At 42.2% G+C, this 24,679-nt stretch overlaps 1 protein-coding gene across 4 annotated transcripts; it reads right to left on the bottom strand.

Annotated features, from left to right (window-relative positions):
* Nucleotides 1-2,221: 2,221 nt before the first annotated feature.
* b3galt2 (UDP-Gal:betaGlcNAc beta 1,3-galactosyltransferase, polypeptide 2) lies at nt 2,222-11,928 on the bottom strand. Of its 4 annotated transcripts, XM_068589819.1 has the most exons (3): nt 11,160-11,928; nt 10,953-11,075; nt 2,222-4,624 (listed from the first exon to the last, which is right to left on the bottom strand). In XM_068589819.1, the coding sequence occupies exon 3, from the start codon at nt 4,276-4,278 to the stop codon at nt 2,950-2,952; it is 1,329 nt and encodes a 442-aa protein (XP_068445920.1). In that variant the 5' UTR covers nt 4,279-4,624; nt 10,953-11,075; nt 11,160-11,928; the 3' UTR covers nt 2,222-2,949. The 4 variants fall into 4 exon arrangements, with proteins under 4 accessions (XP_068445920.1, XP_068445919.1, XP_068445922.1 ...); XM_068589818.1 differs by lacking the exon at nt 10,953-11,075; XM_068589821.1 differs by lacking the exon at nt 10,953-11,075 and having other exon boundaries at nt 11,292-11,928.
* Between the last annotated feature and the right edge of the window lie 12,751 nt (nt 11,929-24,679).

The raw sequence follows: 24,679 nt of genomic DNA, 5'->3' as shown, positions 1-24,679 counted from the left end.
TGTTAATTTTATTAGATATCATTTTAGTGTTGGCAGTCTTGCCCTTTTGTTATCTAATAAGCATTTCATTGTGTTTTTACAAAACTACAAAATAATGAGCCAGGTTTAGTTAGCTCTGAGTTTCTGTTAACATGAAACATAACACGAATGAAGAGTAAAGAGATTTTCTATGGTAATTAATACAACATACCTGGCATACAAGGAATTTACTGTCATTTTTGACAACCCAGAAAATGAGAAAGTTGGGATCACCAAAGGGACATCAAGGAAAAAATAGATCGCTATGCTTTAAAGGTATTTGCCAAAATTGGATTTATCTATTTGATATATTTCATTAAATCATATATACGCAAAAACCTTTTTTTTTAAAACTGAAACTTTAGCCATACAGCCTATATTCAGAGGTTTACTTACTCGTACTGTATAGCACTTTAAATGTCAGTGTCCGACTGAGAGAACAAGGAGTAGGTCTTTGGTAGGACGTCATGTTCAGGTTGTTAAACGAGGCCTTGCGCCCTGAAACAGGCAGCGTGGCATGGCACATTTCTTGGATGATGGATTAGAGTCCTCTGAATACATTCCAGCAGTCTTTGCTGTCTATTCCTTATACATGTGGCTCTCTTTAACCTTCACGTACATCTTAAACATTACAAACATATCCACCACATATGAACAGTCAGGTCAACGGCAGCCAGCTCGATGAGTTTGGAAACTCATCAGTATCAAACCTGACTCCCAAGTATTTAGGAGACTTGTAGAAGAAGTTATTTTTAAGAGAAGGGCAGGGCAAGTTAGTTGCTACAATGTGAAAAAAAGGTGTGAAGCCATAATAATATGTCATAGAATATCTGTTGTTCAGATCTCTTTTTAGATATGTTGCAAATTCATAGACCCTAAAGCTGACTGTTAACATCTTGAAACTCTGTTTAGAGAGAATACTATGATGTCTGCCTAAACTGTAGATAAAGTTAAACTGAGGCTGGTACTGTGGCCTAATCTCTCTCACGACTGTGTACAGAGTAACACATGAAGCTGTTGTTTCTTGGCCCGTGGCTCCAGCATCAAATATTTCTTTTGCAGCGTGCAGTTTATCTAAGATGAACATCTTGATATTCTCTCCCTCTGCTGTCTTTACCTTTCAGCCTCCTCCGCCCTCAAGACCCTTCTGCGTAGTGATTATCGGCTTAAAATATACCATTGTGTGAACTTTACCCATTCTTCAAGCTCCCTGAACAGAATTGCTCAAACGTGTAGATGATTTTTTTTTTTAAAAAGAAGACTTTAACAGATTTGCAGGAGACCTGGCTCCCCATTAGTTGATTCAGATTGCCTTCATATAATATATGCTATTTCAAGTCATCACCCAATTTAATGTGCTCTTTTTGTTGGTGGCCCTGAGCACTCTGGCGTGGATTTATTTAATGCCTCCCTCCACCCCAACACACACACACACACACACACACACACATGCTCAGGCAGTTCCATCTGGAGTAACACTGGCAGCCTTTCAAAATCATATGCATTCATTTTTAATTAAGATCTAAACTTGGGTGTTTTGCAGCCGAATATTTAATGTTACCAGGGGACACTGAAGGGTTCCATGTATGATTCATTTCTCATCACTCAGCCTGATTGTCTTCACGTCGTTTCTACCTGACTTGAACTTATCTGAATGTTTCACTTTTTTTCTATTTGGAAGTTAATGCATTTCCCTCAAGGTCCACTGAATGCAATATTAGCTCCTATTAACGATCGGTGGCTACGGTTATAGGAAAAACACATTATTTGCCTGGTTTGTTCAGAATTATTCTTTCAGATCGTTCAGTAACAATGCAACCACGAGTCATAAAAGTAGAAAAAAAAAAAAAGAAGAGGTGAGCAGAGAAGTCAAAGCAGTCTTACTATAAGGAAGTGATCACACTTCCCCCACATTTAAAGGATCTGGTCTGTAGTTTTTAAACAGGTAATTCATGAAAAGAACTTCAAGGTCCCATATTGTAAAAAGGAAACCTTTTATTTTGCTTAATACATATTGTGAAAGTTTAGAAACGCTCAATCCACACATTCAAAAACTGTGCCTTTAAAACGCGTCACAGGAACATTGAAAGGTGTCCCTGCTCTATATTTGCTGCCCATGGCTTGTGTATACGGTGATAATATTAAAGTTGCCTGAAAGCATAAAAGAGTCCCAGATGAATCACACACACAACTGCAAACCAAATGAGTTCAGTACATTTAATTGTTAATTAATGCATTGCACATTTTCTCAAGTGCGGTCATACTCAATGTAAAGCTTTAAAAAATACAATCTCAGTCATCTCTGACGTGACATGAGTGCTTTCATGTAGATTTTTTAAAACCAAAATACAGTATATGACAGATAAACCTTTTCTTTAGTGTTGTATTCTTTGATAAATCTGTAATAAAGTAAACACTGAGAAACAGGGCAGCGTAATTGGTCAACGTCAAAGATACTTTCATTCATATTTAGGTAGTGTAACTGTCGACAAAATACATGTGCATTTTCTTTTGTCTGTGTAACCACAATTGTGTCTTAATAATCTTTTTTTCTTTAGATTTGTAGAGTGCGACATACGATGCTACCCTTTGAAGGAGGTCCCATTAGCTGTGGCAATAACCCTTTTCTGTTGGCACCTGAAAGATCATAAACACCACTGTTGAGCAGCAGCACCTTTTTATACTCGCTCTACATACGTAGACATGTCCTCCAATCTTCCCTTTTAGAAATAGTTTGACAGGTTTACAATACTTAACTTTTTTTTTTCAAATTAAAAAAATAGTTTGGATCATTGACTGTACACAATACCAAAAACAATGTGCTTTTCCCCATATAGTGTATAGTGCTGAGTTCGATACGCCCTCCATCGGCTGTAGTTACAGTGCGCCCATCTCCGTTTTTTTGGAGGCGGGTGGTATTCACAGGTTGCATCAAGGAGGCCTCTCTCCGTGAAACTTTCGGTGTCTGTACCTGCCGTTCTTTTCCTTCGCCACGTTGATGCAGGCGTTGTGCTTGTTGCTCTGCAAGTGGTTCCAGTACTTGACGAGTTCGTTGGGGTGGAACTGATGGGACGTGATCAGGTGGCTGTACTTACAACTGGAGTAAGACACCCGCCAGTGGTTGAAGAGGAACTCGTTGGGCGGGGGCGCCGGGTCGATGCGCAGCTTCGCCAGGCAGATCCCCACGTACACGTCCTCCAGGTGCAGCCTGCGTATACTGAGCGAGGCCTGGTAGATCAGCTCGGCCATGTCCCCTGAGAACACGTACCCGGTGCCCGAGCAGAATATCGGGTAGCGCTCGCTTGGGTACAGCTCCGGCGGCATGTACCACTTGCTGTCCTTGTTTCGGTTTGGCGCGTAGCCCCGCATCAGGTATCCGGTGAAGTACCGCTGCTTGGGCGGCAGCTCGGGCTTCAGCAGCTTCTGGATGAGATACTCTGTATTGACAAACATGTCGCTGTCTGTCTTCATCACATAGGAGGCGCGTGGGCAGTAGGTGGCCACCCAGTTCATGCCCATCAGGGTTTTAATGGTCAGGTTGTAGTAAGTGTCCTGATAGTCTTGTTGGATGATGTCGTGGTGAATGCGGCTCTCTTCCTCGATGCTGCTCTGGAGGTAGGTGTCTGAGCTCTTTCCTGTGCCGAGCAAGAAAAGACGGACGAACCCCAGGCCCATTGCTATGCTTTCATTCCCCCATGTCTGGCGGATGGCGTTGCGGGCATCGGCCTGGCCAGGTTCTGCAGCGATGAGGATGATGAGGAAGGGCACGCTGTCCCTGCACTTGAAAGGCTCGTTCAGGATGTAGCGGTAGGGCTGAGCGCTGAGCCTCCCTCCCACACCCATCTCCTTCTGTAAACTGTTGTTGGTGCTCATAGAGTCCCCGAGCCCCATCACGCTCATCCTGGCTCCTCCCCCTCCTCCTCCACCTCCCGCCGGCTCCCCCGCTGCCGCATCCGCCTGCTGAGAGCTGAGGTTGAGCAGAGGCTTTGGCGCCACGTACCCCGTCTCCCTCCACAGGCTCCTCAGGGAGCTGCTCTGGTTGGCTTCTCCCTTTGGGCTGCGGAACCCCCGGACGGTGTAGGCCAGCGGGTTCTCCCGGGGTCCACTGCGTCCTGGCAGCCAGTCTTGGTGGCTAAAAAATAAGAAGAGGGTAAAGAGCAGGGCCAGCGAGAGGAGGCCGGCCACGTGGGTCCGGAAAAGCGAACGCTTGACGGTCCAGGTCATCTTGATGGGACAGCAGTGCCGCCGTCTCCACTGCATGGTGCGGATCGGGTTCGCAGGAAGCTGCTGCGCGAGAATGGGCGGCGGCGGTCACACACAGTCGCCTCAAACATGTGGTTGCCAACAGTCAGAGGGTTATCTGAGCTGGCAGATGGCTTGTAGTGAGCCCCTTGGTGGAGTCAGGGGAACGTTTGAGCCCCCCAGTGCAGCTTGCAACTGGATGGAAGGGGCTCCTGATGGCGCTAGGAAGGCGATGATTCTCTGGCCATGGAGGCTTCTTCCTGGCTTTTCCTTGGCGCTGTAGACCAACACAAGGTCATGCTCTATGTCTTGTCTCCTTCAGGATATGATCAGGGTCACCTCCTCAGTGTTTGCTCTATCTAATCTGAAACAAAAACAAGAAAGAAACATGAGAAATCAGTTTTGGCCGTGGCCCGAAAAGTACCTTTCCATTCACTGGCACTGAGCCACGTGTCAATTATCTGAGATGCAGATGTGTTTTTCATTCTGCTTGTGGGGAGAGCCGAGCATATTTCTTAATCGTTTTATTCATGGTTTGTTTTGACACACTCAGAGTAATACTGAATTAATTTCTTCCAGATGCAAAGGCCCCAATTAGAGCTTTCTGCGGACGCACTGCCATTATGGTAAATGGCACTTTTGTAAGCTGACTTAACATTTTGAAAGGGGTAGGGGAGCTGAATCAATACGACAGCTTTGTAGCATCTTTGATGGGATAGGGCTGTCAAAAAAAAGGCTCTGGGGATGTGGCTTTCTGAGGAAAGAAATGGGAGATTCAGAGAACACCGTTGCGAGAAGTGAAGATTGCCGCTGTAAAAATTACTGTGTTCAGTTCATCGGTACCGGGTACCAGATGTGTGTTAAACTTAACCTACATATGAGAGTAAATCAATCTCACAGTTAACACAAGTGAAAAGATCTCACAGCTCTGACTATGAACAGAAATGCAAAAAATACTCAAATTCTTGGTCAAAACTATGATCTGGTTGTCTGATGCCGGGCATGGGGAGATTGTGGTCTTGCATGTCATTACTCAGCTTAATGCCTGGGGCAGAAGTATAAATTACGGGTTTGCTCAACATGATACCGGCTAACGCTACAGTGAGTCGCTTGGGCGAGCAAGTGTCATCAGCCCCCCGCTGCGCGTCGACAGCCAGGGAGGAGATGCATCTGTCAAAGTGGGGTTTTCAGGGTCCAGCGGGCGGTGGCGCCGGAGCCCGAGCCGGCCTCCGGCGATAACGGACTTTACCCGCCGTTCACCTTCCACCTTCAGCTTATCAATGCGTGCCTTCCGTCTCGTCGAGACCACCCGGGCTGCTCGATCTTCTCGCACGGGCGTGAATGCCGGACCGTGCAGGGAAACATGCACACGCACAAAAACATGCGTTAAGGCAGACAAAATGTGACGCGAGTGATTGCATCTGCGGCCCACGGGGAGCTGCGCGCCGAGGGAAGCACAGAGGTGATCATGTATGCGCACACTGATCCGCTAACTCACCGGGGCAAAACAATCAGTTTGCGCAAGCACAAAAATGTACTGTGCATCGCACATAATCATATGCACACCAAATACTGCAGTGCACACACAATCTATTTCTTTGTGTGCGTTCACAGACCCACTCACATGAAATCGGCTGCAGATCAGACGTAATGGTACAAACAACAAACACACGGCACACAATGTCACTCTTGTGTCTATAAGCCCACAGAAAAGATGGATGTGCCCATCACACGTAATTATATCCACATGAGAAACATGCAGCATCTAGGCTGTATTCAATTATGAAACACACACACACACACACAACCAGTAAAAACAGATTATGCCAACAGAAACTTGCAGGTTGAACTCGTGAATATTAATGTAGCAGCAGTGCAAGTTTTGAAGCCATCATTCCTTCTCGAGTTTGTTAATTTACCGACTGCCTGCTCTGCCATTTTGTTTGTTTGTGAAGCTTTTCAATCATTTGCGGCTAACGTAAAACACAACAAAAATGCTACATGTTGGCTTCGTGTGAGGCAGATTTTCTTAACTTCCCATTTTCATTTTCTGCTATGTTTGCTCGTTCATCATGACAACTGGCAAGGAACACGATAACCTTTTCCAGGGAGTGTGCTTACCCAGCGCGAGCAATTACAGGAGAATGAGAGGGGCCAGGGTCGGCTTTGTTTTAAAGGTTAACATACTTTACATCCAAGCATACCAACGCTTGAGAGATTCCTCCTGTCAATTAAATGAACATCTAGTTACGTGAGCTCTGATGAAGTGTGCACACCCAGAGGGGCTCATAAACGCAAAAATGCACTTGTACACAAAAGGACACACGCGTGTAATGGATGCCCACACACACACCCGCGCTCACACGCAGACCACCGTAAGTGTCAGACTTTGAGTGTTTTTTTTTCCACTACGTTTTTCAACGTTAATGTGAGTTTCACTGGGAGAACAGACATCCGGAGACATTTGCTGTTGAGCAGTTCCATTTAATCTGCTGATGCTTATCCTCATTAATTCATTTTTCTGCCTCCCATCAATGTCACTTTTATGCAAGCCAATTAGTTACACTAGCACTAATTAAAGCCCCAGCGATTCTGCAGCGGTCAATAATCAGAACGGAGGCTGGGATGGCGACACAGTGGCAACATACTAGGCATACATTAGAGTGTTTTTCTCTGTCAACATATTTGCCTAAGACTTGGAGGAAAACAATACAGTAAACGGAGCAAATAGGTTCCACGGTGAGGTATGAACGTCATTCCCCCGGCTTTTTTTTGTTTCCACGCCCTAAACAGCCGGGGCCTGTCTTTTTGCCTCCACGTTGTGTGCGATGCATGCAAAACCAGCGTTGCTGATGTCGATGAGGATATGACCTTCATTCAACGAGGCAGTGCACTTTGTGATAGTGACACATTTTCCTCAAGACACTTAACAGCTATGATTTGTGAGCCATTTAGAGTGGCAGTTCCCTGAAGTTAGATGTTGAAGTCCTTTTTCGAAACAGGCCTGACTGCGTTTGTGTTTTCCAACTAACTGCCTTAAAACTTTTAGAAATCAGTTTATTCTCACATGACAGTGGGGTTGATCAACAATTGTATTTTGAAACTTTATTTTGATTTTCTCCCTGGACTTTGAAATTGGTCATGCGATTTGTCCATTGTATGCTTTATTGTAGTCTGGTGAGTTGTTATGCCCAAAACACATGGCCAGCACTAAGCAAGGAGGGCTCCCAGTTCTGTTTAAATTGAGACTCTGTCCTGGCTCTCTATTGTTAGCGTTCCAGTTGGGAGCCAAAAACTAAACCTAAATCTTAAGCCATGTCTTTGTCTATGGAAACAACTTCATCTTCAATTTGAAATCTCTCTTCATATTGCTATTGCACATGTTGGTAAAAAAAAAAGAAAAAAGTTTCACTGCCATTGTGCCTTGACCTGCACAGCAATGAGTTTAAAGAATTTCACATCTGCTTTTGTTCTCACAAGTTCATGCTGGGCTCATCTTGAAAAATAATCTTCCAGGGTGTTCAGTGCCTGGTTTCAGATCTGTTACTTCAAAGTAAAGACACTGCTCTTGAGTTCAAACATCTCCCCTCGATGTTGCTACGATATAGTTTAAATTATTTTTGTCCTAATCATTTTACTCCTTTCTTCAGCTGCCTACTTCCTCAAAAGTCATTTTCTGTCTGTTTACCATTGATTACCTAACTATTGCATGTGTTCATCCATTCATTTTAACTATTCACAACTCATTATCCATTAATTGTAGCCAACTATTCCAACTATTATTCCATTACCTTTAACTAATTCAAGTAGAACTACACCATTACTGATATCAGTAATATTGGGTATCGGCGACAATGTGCCGATCTGGTATCGAGAACAATTATCTAAAAAACAATTCAGAACATTTACGTATGGTTTTTTTTTCCATTTTGTTTTACCTAAACTAGGAACACAACGGATTCCTTACATAGGAAGGTGTAGTAATTCAACACTGCGAATAGATTGGTATCAAAAGCTCAAATATATCTCTCGAGTTCTTGAATCAAATGCACATCTCTAATTTCAACTGTTCATCCATTACTTTTAGCTCATTGAGGTAAATAATGTGCCACACGAACACTATTTCCTACTATTTTCTTACTTGCCCAAGCAAAAATACACAAAAGAGAAAGGAAGACTAAATCATGCTTTCATTTTTGTTGACTCGGCAGGGATAACAATAAATGAGAAGTTGATCTACAGGAAAACAGATATTTGAAACCAATACAGAATGCTTGAGAACCTTACCGCACTATACCCCATTATATCTTTATATTTTGAATTGCAACCTGTCTCCTGAATCTTGTCTTTCTATTACATGTGACATTACCATTATACATTTGTGCATAAAGATTAACCAGAATCCAGGAAATAAGTGTTTGATAATTAAAAATGTCCTAATGTCCTTTAACTGCTATGCTTGCGTTCTAACCAGTTTTAAGGACTCTCAATCAGTGTCAGTGTTACAGCTTATTCAAATGACTTACTTTTTCTTTTGAGCTACTCCATATATTTTCTAGCCCCTGGACTCTACAGAAGCACAGTACAGAAGTAGGACAATATAGTGGGAGATATATTGTTGGATAAAAAAGAAAAGTCAACTATTAACCATTTGCCAATGTTACTTCTCTACTTCTGAATTCTAACGTGTGTTGCAATGCATTTGTCCAACGACTGTCCAATGATTCAATTTTGCTTTTCTTTGTTTGTGTCCATACAGGCCAACATGCTTGAGTTCACGCTTTGTGGTTTGTTTATCTCGCAGATATTTCAGTTTCATCTGCTGAGGTTTCAAAAGATCTGACAGCCCATAGCCAAAATACAATGGAAGTTAATTAAAGTTGTGGCGCTCAAAGCATTAACATTACCTCTTAAAAAAAATTGAGCAGCAACATCGCTTCCCAAAACCCAGTGCCATTGTTTATTTGGATACACAGTTGGCCCACAGTTTTCGAGACTACAAACATTTTATCCCCCAAAAAGTCCCAATTAAAGGCGGTAAAAAGGAAATAATAAGTTTGTTTGGTATAGGTTTGTTTGAGAATGGTGTTCCTGATAAAATAGGCCCGTTGGGAGGAGGGTTGCTCGCCAAGTGTTGCAGAGCAGATGACTGACACTGGATGGCTAGCTGTGTGAGTGTGTGTGTTTTTACCTTTTATCACACACAGGCTGGTCAGATCTGGGCAAGGCCACTGGAGGCCCAATTAAAAAACATAATCATCTAATCCTTAAAGGGTCAATTCATTCAAACGGCAAAAAAACTAAATGTTTTTATCTCTGCCTCCACCTCAGTAAAATTGAAGAATGTATCTGTTGTGTATCTTATGTTTTTGATAGAAACTAGTTCCAAAAAAAAACAGTTCCATGCGACATTTATCAAAAATCAACAAGAGCTTCTTTTTTTTCTTTTTTCATTTTGTTTCAATTAGTTGACAGATAATCAGCAATTTTTTAGATAAACACCTTGTAGTTTTTGAAAGAAGCTATTTGAACATTTTGTGGAAACTGTAATTGCCTTTTTAGATCAAACATTAACTAGAGTCATAAATGATAGATTGGGGAGAATAATTCACAATGAAAACCACCATTATGTAACCACTAACTGTAATGTTACGTGCAACTGTACCATGTTGTGACCACCACAAATATAATCCAATTCTCCGAGGCAGAAACCTCAGACAGACATCTCAAAACATTACAAGATTAACACAAAAGTGAGAAAAACTGACACTTTAACACACAAGCCAAAGCCACAAAATGGAGATGTACATGTGTAACATTTAGATTAATTTATTCTTTCAAAAAGGCTGCAACAAAAGTATACAGCCGCCTCTAGAAGTGGACTCAAAAATAAAAGAGTCCTCTGGGAAATAAAGCTTTTGGCAGTTCTGAGCTACTATAGCATGTAGTAAATATTATACGACAGTGGTTTTCTCTCACTCAGCCCGAGTGACACCCAACCCTTCTCATTGTGCTGCCGCCAACTTTGACCATTCAATCGAATTCTAACAGTATTTCAGTTTTACTTTAGTCATAAAGCTTATAGCTGTATTCTTCCCTCTTCGACTTTTTTTCAAGGTTGTCGGTTCAGACGCTACAGCAATAAATTATGAGGTGGTTTGAAAATTAGACCCTATTAAAGTTTCATAGTCTAGTGGGCAGAGTGAATGCCCAGATGGTGAGCTTAGCTGCTTTTTTAATATATATATATATATATATATATATATATATATATATATATATATATATATATATATATATATATATCAGCAGTTAGCATGCAAAGGCTTTCAGTGCCAAATAGCTCAGGCAGCTGGACGTGATGAAGTGGATAAAAAGCCCTGTTAATTGAACTGGATCAATGGGAACTCCCTGGTCTGTTGGCAGGTCCAACGAGGAGTTTTCTAAACTTGAATCTATGTAAGGAATCGGCTACAGTATGGACGGCTGACCTCTTGTTTTATGCCAGCGGTACTTTTAGGAATCTGTGATCTGCTCTGGGCAAGAATGAACAAAATATATCATCAGCATTTACCCTTAAGGAGTGAAGGTACAACACAAACTTAACTATACTAAATGTTCCAGTGGTAAGTCAGCCTTGAACTGACAGTCACTGCAACATTTTCAGAAGCCACTGGGGCTCCAAAAAGTACCTGATGGAGAGATGAGATGCAGGATGTTGGGACACAAGAGGGAGGGCATATATAGATGGATGAATGTATTGACAGATGGATGGATGCCGAGGCGGCTGGGAAGGGTGGATGGCTGCTTGTAGCCTAATGGAGGGGAGAAAAGGGCGGGGAAGGCTAAATGAATAATGAGGATGTGGAGGACTTGATGAGACGTGCGGTGCTGCGTACCTCCTCCTCCTCATGCTGCTGCGGCTGCTGACAGGGCTGCGGTCGGCAGTCGGAGTGTGTGAACCCCGGTCCTTTTACCCGCCATCACCGCCTCCCCGGATTTGTCCGATAGACACTCCTCTGTCCTCTCACCTCGTCCAGGTCCTTCCTCCTCCAATCACGCTGACACCCTTGGATGCGTTGTGTCCCTCCTCGTCCTCATCCCCACAGGCTCAAACGAACCGGCAGGTTTTTTGGTTCTCCTCCTAGTCGCGGCGACTCCTCTTGCTCTCCTGCTCCCAGTGTCCGTTACACACCGCAACCTCCCCTCTATACCTCACTTAATGAACATGTTTTGATTCAAACTGGTCTCATCCTTGTTTATCTGCCACACAGGAGACGCGTTTTGACGTGAAGAGCGCCAGAGCATTCACACACGTTTATCCGGAGCGCGAGCCGCTCTGAGGAGGGGGCAGCGCGGCGGAGCAGCCGGGGCGCGACTCGTCCTTTACGGGGGAAAAAACTCAATAAAAATGAATATCCTCTCCCACCTATCACTGGCAAAACCTTTTTTTTTTCCCAGAGTGCCGAAGGAAAAACAACAACAAAAACAACCAGTCGTATACTTTCACCTTCCGGCTTCGTTTTTCACAGTTGTTTTTTTTTTTGTCCTTCTCCCAGAATCTTTCCTTTTCGCTCCGTCTTGGACCGACCCCTTCTCGGGTTTCCCAGCCGGGCAGCGCAGCTGTTGGCCCGGGGAGGCAGGCTGTCAGACACCGCTCTACTGACGGAACTCTAGCACGTCACTGCAATATTAGCGGAGCATCTCACGTGACTTTCATGCTGCGTTCAAGCGGTGTGGGTGAAAATCCATCCTCCACAAACACACACACACACGCGCGCGCGCGCAAGCGTGCACGCGCGTACATTGACAAAAAAACGCCCCAGCTCAAAAATCTGTTCCACACACAGTTATAATTAATACGTGCTAAAGGCACAGCCCGTGTGATTACTGATATTGTATTATTGTTCTAGGTTATTATTATTGGACCCTTTTAGAGAAACACTTTATTGAAGAGTTATTACATTAAATGGCAAGTCTCATGTTTGGCATGGCAACAGACATTTTCTTTGATAGGGCAATGACACAGTATATATTTATAATTGTATTGGAGCCTGCACATATACACATGTTGAAGATACTCGCATAACATTTGAAACAGAATGTTCTTTTGTCGGTATTTATAAAGGTATATCTCTTCTCAGGGATAGTTTTTCTCTGTTTCCTCAAAACATAAGCAAAGGGATTATTAAAGGCTGCATGGCTTTACAATTCAAGGACAGATTGATGGCCCTGGAGCACAGTGAAATGCAGTTGCAGTCCATTTTAATGCCATACAACAACAAAAAACATAGCAAAACAAAAACAGCGGGGCAGGCATCTTAACATAAAAAATCTGACGTCAACTTTGACAATGTTTGAGCACCGAGCATAATCGATGTAAACGGCCCCCCTCCTCTTGTCCCGTTGGGGTTCTGCGCTTTGTTATGCTGTCCACCTGTCGAGTGCGGCTTGAGCTGTGATGCCCCTGTGGAACCGGAGGCCTGTCTTACGAAGTTGGGTTAACATACTTGGCGTTTCCCTCAGTTATCCAGCTGCACTTAACCAGATGTCCGCGGTCTTGCTTTTTGGTCTCACAAAGCCGGTTATCAACTTGTTAAGTCAACCCAGGAGTGTCTCATCTTGATCTGTGCTAGTGCACATAAAAGGGGCGGAGTTAACTCCGTTTGACCAATCGTGCACCATGGAGAAGCCGCCGAGAGCAACGTATTTTACAACGGAGGAGCAAATTATGATCTTCAGAATGTATGAAAAATATAGAGAAAGAATACGAGCAAAAAGCATAAAGCAACACTGCTGCAGCAGCCAGAAGCTGCAAGGAATCGTGGCAAAAAAAAAACAATGATTCTGTTAATGCGTAAATTACTGGAATTGTAATATTAAATCACTGTCTCAAATGTATGTTCTTATTTTTGATTACCTTTTTGTTTTAACAATTTAACCTCATTTCAGTTGCAACACTGGTGGAGCTAAAAGAACATGAGAGCAAGTTAAAACAAAATACAAGAACATAGTTCAAAGCGGTCAGTGAGTTTAATATAATATCTTTCAGGCTACATGTATGATGTATGATTTTGCCGGTCATGACACACGCGCTCTCTGCGGATCGCTGCTCTTATTATCCGAGCACCTTCCTCAACAGGATTTTGTAGAAATGGGCAGATCATTTTTCCAAGACAATGATTGGCCAGTCGGCGTCTTATATCCCCGCTGAGAATTTATCCGGGAACTTAACCTGCTCCGGGGCAGGTTAGGCGTTCAGTGTAAGGGCAATGGACCCCGCTAAGAAGTGAACCAGCTTCGTGAGACGGAAAACCCAGAGTTAATCCAGAAGTTATCTTGCTAAGCGGAAATCAAGCTTCGTGAGAGAGGCCTCAGATCTCTGTAAAGTTGTTGGCACAACAGTCTCCAATCGCCCATTGGTCTGAGTTTTGTTTCATTCTCCTAATCCAATCCCTGTTCATGTGAATATCTTAGTCATAGGCCAGGAATAAAGCCAAAAAAAACAGTTTGAGTGGAAAGCTGAACAGTGATTTACCATTTTACACTGCATAGCCTTGTGGTCGCCGTACAAACAATTACTCGTCTGTTCAATAGCGTGATTCCAATTTTCCGACAACAGTTTGGGGGAAGGCCATTTCCTGTCTAAACAGGACGCCGCCCTCATGCACAAAGCCAGGTCCATTATTGCCTGGCCTAAACACAGAGCTCTGACCTCAACCCCATCCGACTTTCAGGATGAAACTTGACTGTAAGTCATCTAGAGTCAGTGGCCGACCTAAATAAATGGTCTTCTGTCTGAATTGGAGCAAAACCCTGGTTCTAAAAACGGGTGAAAAACAAAGCAGAGACTGTAATCGCATCAGATTAAAGAGTGAGTCTGCTGACAGAACTGTGTCTAGTGAGCTCCAAGCTAACACGTCAATGTTGTCAATGCTCTATTGCTCTACATCCATTACGTTTAAGTACTTTTATTTTAAAAAAATTTTCCATCTGTATATTTAATCTGTATATTTAATATTCTTCTTACTGTTTAATTTTGTTTTATTACTGTTCTACTGTTTATTTATATTTATATCTTTATTTACTTGTGAGCAATGCTGCTGTAATCCTGTAATTTCCCCACTGAGTGACTAATAAAGAATTGTTTTATCTTAAAAAAAAACTCTGCCATATAGAGAACCTTTGACTGTCAAATTAAGTCATATTTAGAAACAAAAAAAGAAGAAGTGTATACAAAGCAGTGACAAGAAATCCTCAATTTGATGTTGTTGTTGCAACCAGGAAATAGTGTTATATTGTCCAGATCGTCTCTTCTTTTGGTCCATAAAACAAAACAAAAAGAACATGAATGGCTACATGTGCACTTTTGCTATTGATTACGAACGTGACGAAACATCAGCTTTTTATTACATCTGACTGCGGATTAGGGACGCTGCTGTCATAATGCAGTGGAATACTGGTGCCATTATGTCTATTTTGAGGAACATTTTAAAACGAGGAACATCAGCAACAATGTCCCTGCCCGGAAAGCCAAAGCGGATGTCATTTCCACATACACAACTCAATCCTCCTACTTTCCTCATGCCCATGAATGCAGCCAAACTCCTGCCTCTCCCTCCTCTCCACTTCCTCGGCATCCACCCAGCTCCCTCCTCTGTTGGTGGAAAAAAAGGGGATTTAACTCCAGAAGAGCATGGTGGTCAGTGGTTGTCTGGTAACAGCTGGATTTGCCACCATTGCGCTCTTTGTTTAACCCCGCCTGTGATGGTGCTTGCTGGTCAGAACCTTTTATTAAAACACATTTCTTTGTCCTGTTTGTTACATTTGTAATGCCTCATTATGCACACATGATTACCAACTATATTTAGCATGCTTCCACATCTAGACTGATGAGGAATAACACACACACACACACTCACACACACACTCGTGGGGCTTGACAGCACTGACTCTCGGCCTCCACTACAGCACGATGATGAAACCTGTCTCATTAAGGACTTAAACACAATGCGAGACCCTCATCAGCCTTCAGTCATGTTTACTTTCATGCAACTCCAGAGACCGCTGTGTTTCTTGATAAGCGATGAAAGCGGCTTGTCTCTCTTGCCTCTCCCGGTAGAAGTGGAGCAGATGGAATTACGGCTCACGCAAAAGGAAGCCTGGCCTCTTCGGGGGAAAGCAAGCCGGTGGGAGAGCGGCCCCCTTGCAGCACTGTAAATATTGTAAGGTAGCACCGCAGCGTAGGAGCCCAGGTGACTGAATAATTAATAGGAGCTGTGTCGTTGACAGATATACTTTGGAGGCCATTAGCTCGGCTACCTGGTTGGTGAGAGCATATTTGTCAAAAGAAAGTAATGCCGGGGTGGTGATTGATTTCCCGAGGCTGCCAGGTTAGAGGCGGCGCGCCTCTGTACATTAATATCATGTGGCATCTATTAGATAGGTGACTTCCTCAACGCGTCTGGCCCGGCTGCCCCGGCAAAGACCGGCCTATCAAGATTTAAATTGTCATCATTAATTGCTGGTGCTCGGGGAGTATCTCGGAATGCCATGTCTGCCTTTCAGAGAAACCCAGTCTGCTGCACACACACACACACACACACACACACACACACACACACACACACACACACACACAACACAGGTGTCCTCGTGTTCGGTGTGCACACGCACACACACCCCCATGTACTTTATTACTTCCCTTAATGTCTTAAACTACTCTGCCACCATAATGTTAATCCTTAATAATGATAATGATGATGTATGAGAACTGTCGGGATGCACCCCGCCTTGTCCCTGTTTTTTTTTTCTAAAAGAGATGAGGCCACCAATGGTCCAGCTGCATTCTATAAGGGTCATCAGAGCGACTCAAAGATAAACCATCAGTAAAAAAAAACGCAATAAAAATAACAACATATTGCTTTAAAAAAGGAAAATAAAATAGTTTGTCAATAACCAAAAAATTACATTACAGCCAGAAAATACATCAGCACCCCTCAACTTTATTATAATTGTTTCTATTGGTAGTGTTATAAGTAGGAGCATGGCAAAGGATTCGTGGACATTATTGTCATTCTTTATTGTTTTTAGATTATGCTGCATAATTTAATTTAATATTTTTTGTTTCCTTAAGTATTTCCTTTGCTTTTACGCAGATAAGACAACACACGTATGTACGCACCCACACATAAATCAATATCCCTCATCCTGATAATAATATTTTTTATTACCTGCCCTGTATTTACTCTCTGTTTGTTGTGCCGTAAGTGTATTATCTTTAGCCTTGCAATAAAAAAATCTTGATGCTGCTGCAGTTCATTTCTCAGGAAGCGGATCTCAGCTTCAGTAATGTGATCTCCTTTTATCTCAAAATCTAAACACCTATGCCTTGAAGTGAAAAGTCAATACATGAATGTGCATGCTTCGACAGGAAGTGAGGCGCTATTCACAAGATGTGACTGATGTGGAAAAGCAAATAAAGACAGAGGCCACATTTCTTTCAGACACACTTCCCGAAAAGTGAAAAAAGTATGAAAGCACAGTTTCTTTCTTTATTTTCTTTTCTACACAAAGCAATGAGCTCACATAACAATGGTTCAGCATTTGCATTAAAAAAAATCTGAAAAACCCTTTCACATTCAAATAATTTCTTTTTTTTTTTTTTGCTTTCATTCATGGTCAATTGACCATAGTGACCAGTTATGAAAAGAAAAGCTAACTGACATAGCCAATAATCGACCTATTCACATTGTTAGTTTTCCCACTTTTTAAGTCAATTGTTATTTCTTATTTATTTTAATTCTTCCTTAACCACATTGTTCTGTACTTTACTTTTGCTTTTTCTAACAGACACTGCTGCAGATAGGAAAGGTTGGTTATCGCAACGCTACACCTTTAAAGAAATGCCGTCTCAGATGACATGCACGCTGTTATTGCTGCTCTTAAAGAGTGCAGTCGTGATATCCTGTGGCAGAGCCTCAAGTGCATGTAGAGATGTCTTTGAATATCTCGGCCTTCACTCAGGCTACATCCACACTGATACGTTTCTTTTGTTTCCAAACGGCTCTGTTAAATCCTAAGACATCTCACAAAGCATTAAATCACTTCTGTCATATTAACTTGGGAGCTAATTATCGAGTAAATTTACACAGGTTTAAAGGAGACATTTATCACTTAAATCACAAGAGTAATCAACGCGTGGGAAGAAAATTGTGACGATACATTTGCACCTGACATCTACACATTTCAAGTGTGAGCGTTTCAATGAAGTTAAGACAATTATTTTCATATAATATCTCATGAGAAAAAAAATGCCTTTGGCCACATTACTCAAGTGAAAATGTAAAGTGTATGCAATATCCATATGGAAATACATTTTCTTGAGCAAATCCAATCAGATAATTCATGCAATTCCAACATTTTGGCAGGCGGCATGGGGAGAAGCACGCCTGTCAGAACGGATCGTCTGGCTTTTTCGCAGATGGGCAACAAGCGGCGCTGCGCTTGCTGTCAATATATAGAGGCAGCAAAATGAAAGCCAGCCAGCACACATGCATGGCTGTCTGTGTTTCTTCACAATACAGACAAATCTGATTTCACTATACAGGCTTCTTATTTCCATGTGTAAATCCATTTCAGTCGTATCCTCACACGCCTGGACACAAGGGGCCTAGGTTTAAGAAGCTGTAGGCTCATCACTGCCAGACTGAGATGTGGTCAGACAGTCTATGATCCAGCCACAATGTACAAATGAGCAATGCAAACAAGAAAAGCTGGAGGTGGAAGCTGGAAGCTACGTGGACAGTTCCAGGGGATTCATTACATTCAATACTGTGCAGTTACCTCATAATTAACACTACAATCAAATACCAAGATCAATCATACTGACGGGACCAAAAGCGGCAGTTGGAGATTGACATGGCAATGAGATTAAATGTGAAAAAGAGTAACAAGCACAGGCTACTTCATTTAATTCGGTTTAAGAAACAAATAAAGATGTGTTCTTGCTCCCGTTTGATTTGTGAATTCAACGCAGATGCAGCCAATTCACAATGTTCATGAGTAAAATAAAGCAGGTACAACATATCACAGAGACTGTGTTTCCATCGTCAGCACTATAATCTCCAAATCTCTGAAATCCAATCTTGAGAATCACTTTCAGAAAGCAGGTCCATGCAAAAAATGAAAATGGGAAGCAGGGCTGCTGTAATAAATTTTTTTATTTTTTATTAAGAGTATATAGTCTCAGGGCTCCTTAATCTGCAAAGGCATGTTTTTTTTTGTCACATAAGAAATACAAATGCATTATCTGTATTATAGCACTCAAGAAAGAATGATACTTTTTGGAATAGTTCAAACATAATTTCATATTCAAGGCTGAATATGAGAGCATAATCTTAACTGGCTGTAACAAATGGATTACAATCTAATCCATTACAAAATACATGCTTAAAACATGCTCCAACATTATCCATTTAGTTGTACATTAATATGCTATAAAGATGTTGTGTGTAGGAGAGAGGCAGGAAGAGGCGTAGTTAGAGGGTCTGTCCATCAACCGCACCACTCGGCTTCAAGGCTCTGTGTGGGCAACCAGAAACCTGGAGGAATTGTCCTCAGCCAAAAGACTGAGTGCACCAGCTGCTGTAAAATGACTTCCGATCTCCCTGTGAGAGTCGAACAAACTGTCATCCGCCACCATGAGAATCGTCTTTATAAACACCATTTATTTATGTATATAATAATATGTGTGAATTTATAACTGTTGTTTCCTACAATCTATTAAAGTACACTACAGAATTCAATTAAATTGACCAAAGCATCAATGTCATCGTGAGCAAATATGGTATATCACCATCTCCAACAGGTATTGATTACCGTCCATTTCTTTTCGACCAGAGGGGGGTTTGGACTTTGCCTTTCTAAATGACAAAAAGGTGAGATAAAAACACCTGAAAGGAATACACGGAGGCAAATTTATATAGAGACCTTCTCTCTTTTTTTAAACCTATATTTGCCTATATAGATTCCTTTCAGGTCCAGAAAGTTGGTGGACAAATATTGTGCCATGATTAAGCTGAATTTCTGACCTGTAGCAGACATATAAGACAAATCACTGGGTTTTCTGGGGAGGTCATCTCTTAATATGGCATTTTTTCTCATATGTTGGTATTGGCAAGTTGTTGAGCTGACGGAACAGGGCTGGTTTGGAGAGAAAGCCTCTGTAGATCTTCAGGGATCGTGGAGATAGAAGCCCTTGTGCACCTGTATATGTCTGATAATCCAAGCACTATTGATACTGGACATGGCTCAAACGCTGCTCTAGCCTTTTTGATCCCAAAATGTTTTCCTGCGTAACGAGTACATTTTTAAAACATATTTCCATAATGCAGTATGTGCTCGTAAAAATGTTGAAACTGCAGCTCTTTAAGGGTTTCTGGTGGAAGAAAGAAAGCTGTGTCAAACGTATCTCATACTGGTGAAAATAGGGAGTTCACCCATTTCATAATAAAAAAAGTACCCTGATTGGAATCTAGCCATGAAGATAGCTTTGGTGTTTTTTTTTAAGTTGCTCAGGTCAGACCTCACTGTCAACACATTTTAATGGACTATTGGTCTCAGTCATATTTTTTTAAAAGCAAAGTGTAGAATTATTGACACGTAATATGCCTTTCTCATCATCAAAAGACTTAATGCACAGAAAGTAGTTTTCCCTTGCTGGTCATTGTAAAACAAATGTCATTTAAAAAATCTTCTGGAACAAAATAAAACTAATAAAACCTGTCAGGGTTAGTCTTTCCACAGATTTAACAACCACTCCAATGCAAATACTTAAATGCCTGAAATATTCAAATACCTGAAAAATACTAGTAAAAATACAAGAGATGTTTTTTGCTTCGGAGAAGTCTGTGTCGAGAAATTCCCAGGGTCAATACAAAGTAACGATATACCATTACTATTTTACTCTGTTGAGTGACTTATGTAACTAGAGCTGGATGAAGCCCTAGTCACTACAACAGCCATTGGCAGTCACCCATGCAGTGTTGTGGAGGGCTTGAGAGATGTGTTCAAATTAGACCCACCTTCATTCTCCCCACAAGGCAGGTGTGTGTGGGTGCATGGACAAAGCGAAAGAGGAGTTTTATATTGTGTTTGATAATTAAGCAAGTTTGCTTCTTTTCTTAAGGCTTTTAAGGTCGTAATGGAGGCTAAATTTATCAAAGCATAGGAGAAGGCTCAAACTGGAGTGCAGAAGCTGGCTTCAGTGACATGTGGACATCGATCAACATGGCAGTCACCTGCCACTGTGGACACTAGCCCCTGTCTTGATTCAGTCTTATTCCGAATCCTACAACACCCCCATGCACACACTGCTACTGTTACAAGCCGATACTACCTTCGGTGGGTGTCCCTGCTAGATCCCTGCTGTAGCCAGCTAGCGCTGCTGCTAGTTCCCTGTTTGCTCTCCGCTAACTCCGCGACAACCACCAAAGGTAGCGGGGCCAGCCACGGCTTGTCGCCCACTCGGGCAACAGGGATGCGGGCAGGAGCAGCAGCAACAGGGAGCTAGCAGCAACAGGGAGCTAGCAGCAATGCTACCTTGCTACAGCGGGGACACCCACCAAAGGTAGGATCAGCTTGTAGCCCGACTTTTACGGTCGTTAAAAGTTTGCAAGTGTCCGTCATGCAGGAATGGGTAATAATAAAAAGGTTACCTGCCCGGTTAGGGGTGCTACTGACTTGATTGCCAGAGGTAAAGTAACTGACAGGGGCTGACACGAAGTGAACAGTCAGCCTTTATGTGCAACAATCTAATCAAATTAATGAGGGTTGGCATTATTGAAAATCAGCATAGTTAAAAATAAAAGAAGAAGAACTGCCCCACTTAATCAGTAATTTAAAGCAGCATCCTGTGAGCACGCCAAGTGACCCAAATCCAACACACCCAGGATGTTGCGTGATCTAACAGGTGCGTGCTGGATCTGGCTAAAAATGCTTGTGGACTGACGACGAGGAATTTGTACTATCGCCGGGGTTTCTGAGGGTTTTTTGCCGTTCGTGACAGTAATCCCTGATGTGACTAATCCCTGATGTGACGGCAGAGAAATGCATGTTAGCGGCCACAGCCGCTGTGGAGTTCATACGTTGATATTGTTCATACATCTTTGTGTTGTCTGCTTTGGTGATGTTTTATTTTGCTGTTGATTCTATAAGAAGTGTCAGGTTATTCAAACGGCTTGATAATAATGGTATTTGTGATGTAGGTGTGTGACAATGCAAGATCTGACAAATATCATAGTGGCTTGATGTGTGCCGGCCTGGTTTACCACATGTTGTTTCCGGAAGAGCCAAAATTATCTTGTAGTTCCAATTGAAGTATTTCTCGTCTAGGTGGAAACACATTTTTATGTTTGATTTAAAGATGACTGTGTTGGTTTTTGCTCCAGAATGGTTTTGCGCTGTAAATTAAACAGTTTGTTTGAAGGTTGTACAGACGTATGATCACTCATATTCTTAGCCACCAAAGCACACGCGATTAATTCACATCATAACCGCGGTACTTTGTTCATGATATATTGCCTGAAACCTCATCTCTCCTTCTCTTTTTCCCTGGAAAGATGATACAGCCTTGATTGAGTTAGTGCTGCTTATTAATGTCGAAGCAGCAAGAGAAAACTCTGCACTTTGATTTGCACTTTGATTCACCCAGTTGGAAACGAGAAGTTTCAGTTTAGAATTTGAGTAAATTGATAGTCAAATGATTGTCATTAAACTTTACAACCTTCTGACATATATATAGAGCTGGTGAAATGTGATTGGGAGTTTTATGTGGACAAAGAAAAAGCAACTCGTGAACTACTGCATAATGGATTCTGCCACTTCCTGCTACAACTCATGTTTTACTCATTTATCTATTTTCCTTTTTTTTCACCAGTGATTATTTACTTTAGAAAATACAGTGTTGCAACAAAAAAAAAATGATTTGAGATTTAAGCCAGTTTTTGCTCATTGTAGCTCAGCCTTACTCATAAGATGATCCGGTGGAAAATGTGTCTTTTATGCATGTGGGCTGCTTCTTTCTTTGTGCACACAAGCGCAGATGTGTGCCATATCTGCTGTGTGTGTGTGTGTGTGTGTGTGTGTGTGTGTGTGTGTTAGTTAATGTGCAGGAGGATACTCAAACATGGAAACTGTGTTCTCATGTGGGTCTCTCTGTCAATGTTGTGTTTTTTTGTGCACAATCATGTGTGGGTGTGAGAGTGCGTCTACCTGTTTCTGCCCTCCTGTGTGATGTGTACGTGTATGTGTGTTTGTGTGTGTGTGTGTATGTGTGTGAGAAACGACGGCCGCTGTGGACATGTTGGCGGCGGGATGGGTAAAACGCAGAGGTCAGCTATCACTTTGAAACATGCTGGTCCTTATCTCTGTCATGAGGCCTAATAGAGTAATGAATCAACATAAAGTCGGGTCTCTCCTGAATGGACCGCTGCCTCCTCCACCAACACTTGCGCTTTACCTCGACTAAACTTCCTGCCTCTGTAAGCATCTTCTGCCTTCCTGCCAGTGTTTATGGGCGTTTTTTCAAAAGTGCCTGAATTGTGTCTTCTGTTCGGGGAGTATTCACACATGAGCAGCTCCACCCGCTCACCGTAGACGCAGCCACTATGAAATAACCCCGTCCGCGGACAAATAGGATGGAGGGTCCTTTGGAAGGTAGGGTAATAGGGCTCAAATTGGAAACGCGATCACCTTGTGATCTCGTCACTGACTACATTAGTTCATTATGAGCTTTTATCAGTTATCACAGAGAAAGGGGACGGAGGGGCCCGATAAACATCATGAGGAAACTTATGAAGGAAGTATTTTTCCTTCTTTTTTCTAAATGAGCTACCAATGATCTGCAAAGGATTGCTGAAACTCTGTCGATGCTTTTCGAGAGAAGAAGACTCGTCGGAAACGTATTGGGTGTTCCAAGCTTCAAGCTGTTTAGCGTGTTGTGCGAGGAAAATTACATTTCATTCTTTCAGTGACAGTTCTAGTGAATGTGTCTGATAATATCACTATTTAGCTCATTCACTACATTGTTGACTCAATGCAGGCGACACCATTTAATCAATTTGTTATTGAGACTCCAGCCTTGAATATTCACAAAGCATTAGAAGCTTTATGGAAAACAACTGTGCAAGCCGATTGTATAATCTAGTGTCTATTTTTAAAAAGAGCCTGTTCTTCACTTAAATATTGCACATCCCAGTCACTAGGACAGTCAAATACTACGTTTTAGCATTTGACCTGGCTGATAAATTTGAATATTGTATTACGGGTTGATTACAATGTTCACGATCAGATCGGCCCTCCTGGGCTGGCTGCCTGCACGTAACAAGGTGGTTGCTTTAGAATGCAAACTAGCAGCAAGCATATTTCTTTTTCAGGCCAGAGTGATTTTATTATCTAGGTATAAATATATATATTAAAAAAACAGCGGCTGTAGGTTGATTTTAATGGCCTTTTTCTTGGGAGTTGGCGTGGCAAGGATGTTGATCCGCCTCTTCTGGTGCAAGGGTTTCAGTTGCCAGCTGTGGAGAAAGATGTGGCCACTTATCTACTTACACTGGACATATCTTACATGAGGCATACCGTTTTTAATTTGTGGTGGTACAAAGGCATTGGTTAGCTTGACATGCCGTTTTGATTGTTTTTCTTTCTTTCTGGAGATCCAATGGGGAAGTGCCTTAAAACTGTATTCATCTCTAACATCTCTGGTTGCAAAAATAAGTTTGATTGTATGCTGTATGAGACAATGACCCTACTTCTCACTTGATATAGTATTTCAACATTGTGAACATGCATTAAAGGTCTCAATTGCTAGTGTCAAGTCTTCTTCAATACAGCGTGCTGTCCATTTTGTAAATTATGGTCCAATTCAGAGAATAGACAATAAAGGAGGGTGGAGCTTCCTTGTGATTGACAGATACTCGACCAGGGGTGGGCAAACTACGGGCCATGTATGTACTACAATAGTTTTAGTGTTGTAGAGTTAACTGACAGCTGCATCCAGAGTATTTTTCCTCGGCATAACGCACATCAGACCCACGGGACTGCGCCGCCCTGCGCGCTCTGTGACATCTAAGATTTTGCCTGCCGGCCTCCTGCTCGCTTCCTGCATTGAGCCCTTCTGTAACAATGAGTGGACCAAAAAAAAGAAAGGTCGAGAGTGAGTCCCGAGTGTTTAATGAGTGGACTGCTAAATATTTTGTCACAGAAGTACGATCAAAGGCTGGATGTCTTATTTGCCAAGAAACCATTGCGGGTCAAAGAATACAATATCAGCCACCAGTTTCCCGCCAAACATGCTAATGCTGCGTTCACACCAAAAGCGTTGCAAATTTGACGCGCGAGTAGATTACATGCAAAG

Source organism: Clinocottus analis, unplaced genomic scaffold (assembly GCF_023055335.1).
Source record: "Clinocottus analis isolate CAN_PGR_092001 unplaced genomic scaffold, fCliAna1.0.p SCAF_23, whole genome shotgun sequence".
Taxonomy (NCBI): Eukaryota; Metazoa; Chordata; class Actinopteri; order Perciformes; family Cottidae; genus Clinocottus; species Clinocottus analis.
Note: the sequence above shows the minus strand (reverse complement) of the source record. Positions and strands in the feature narration are given on the sequence as shown.

Coding starts and splice junctions, on each gene's coding strand:
- b3galt2 (XM_068589819.1), bottom strand. CDS start 4,278: ATGCAGTGGAGACGGCGGCACTGCTGTCCCATCAAGATGACCTGGACC.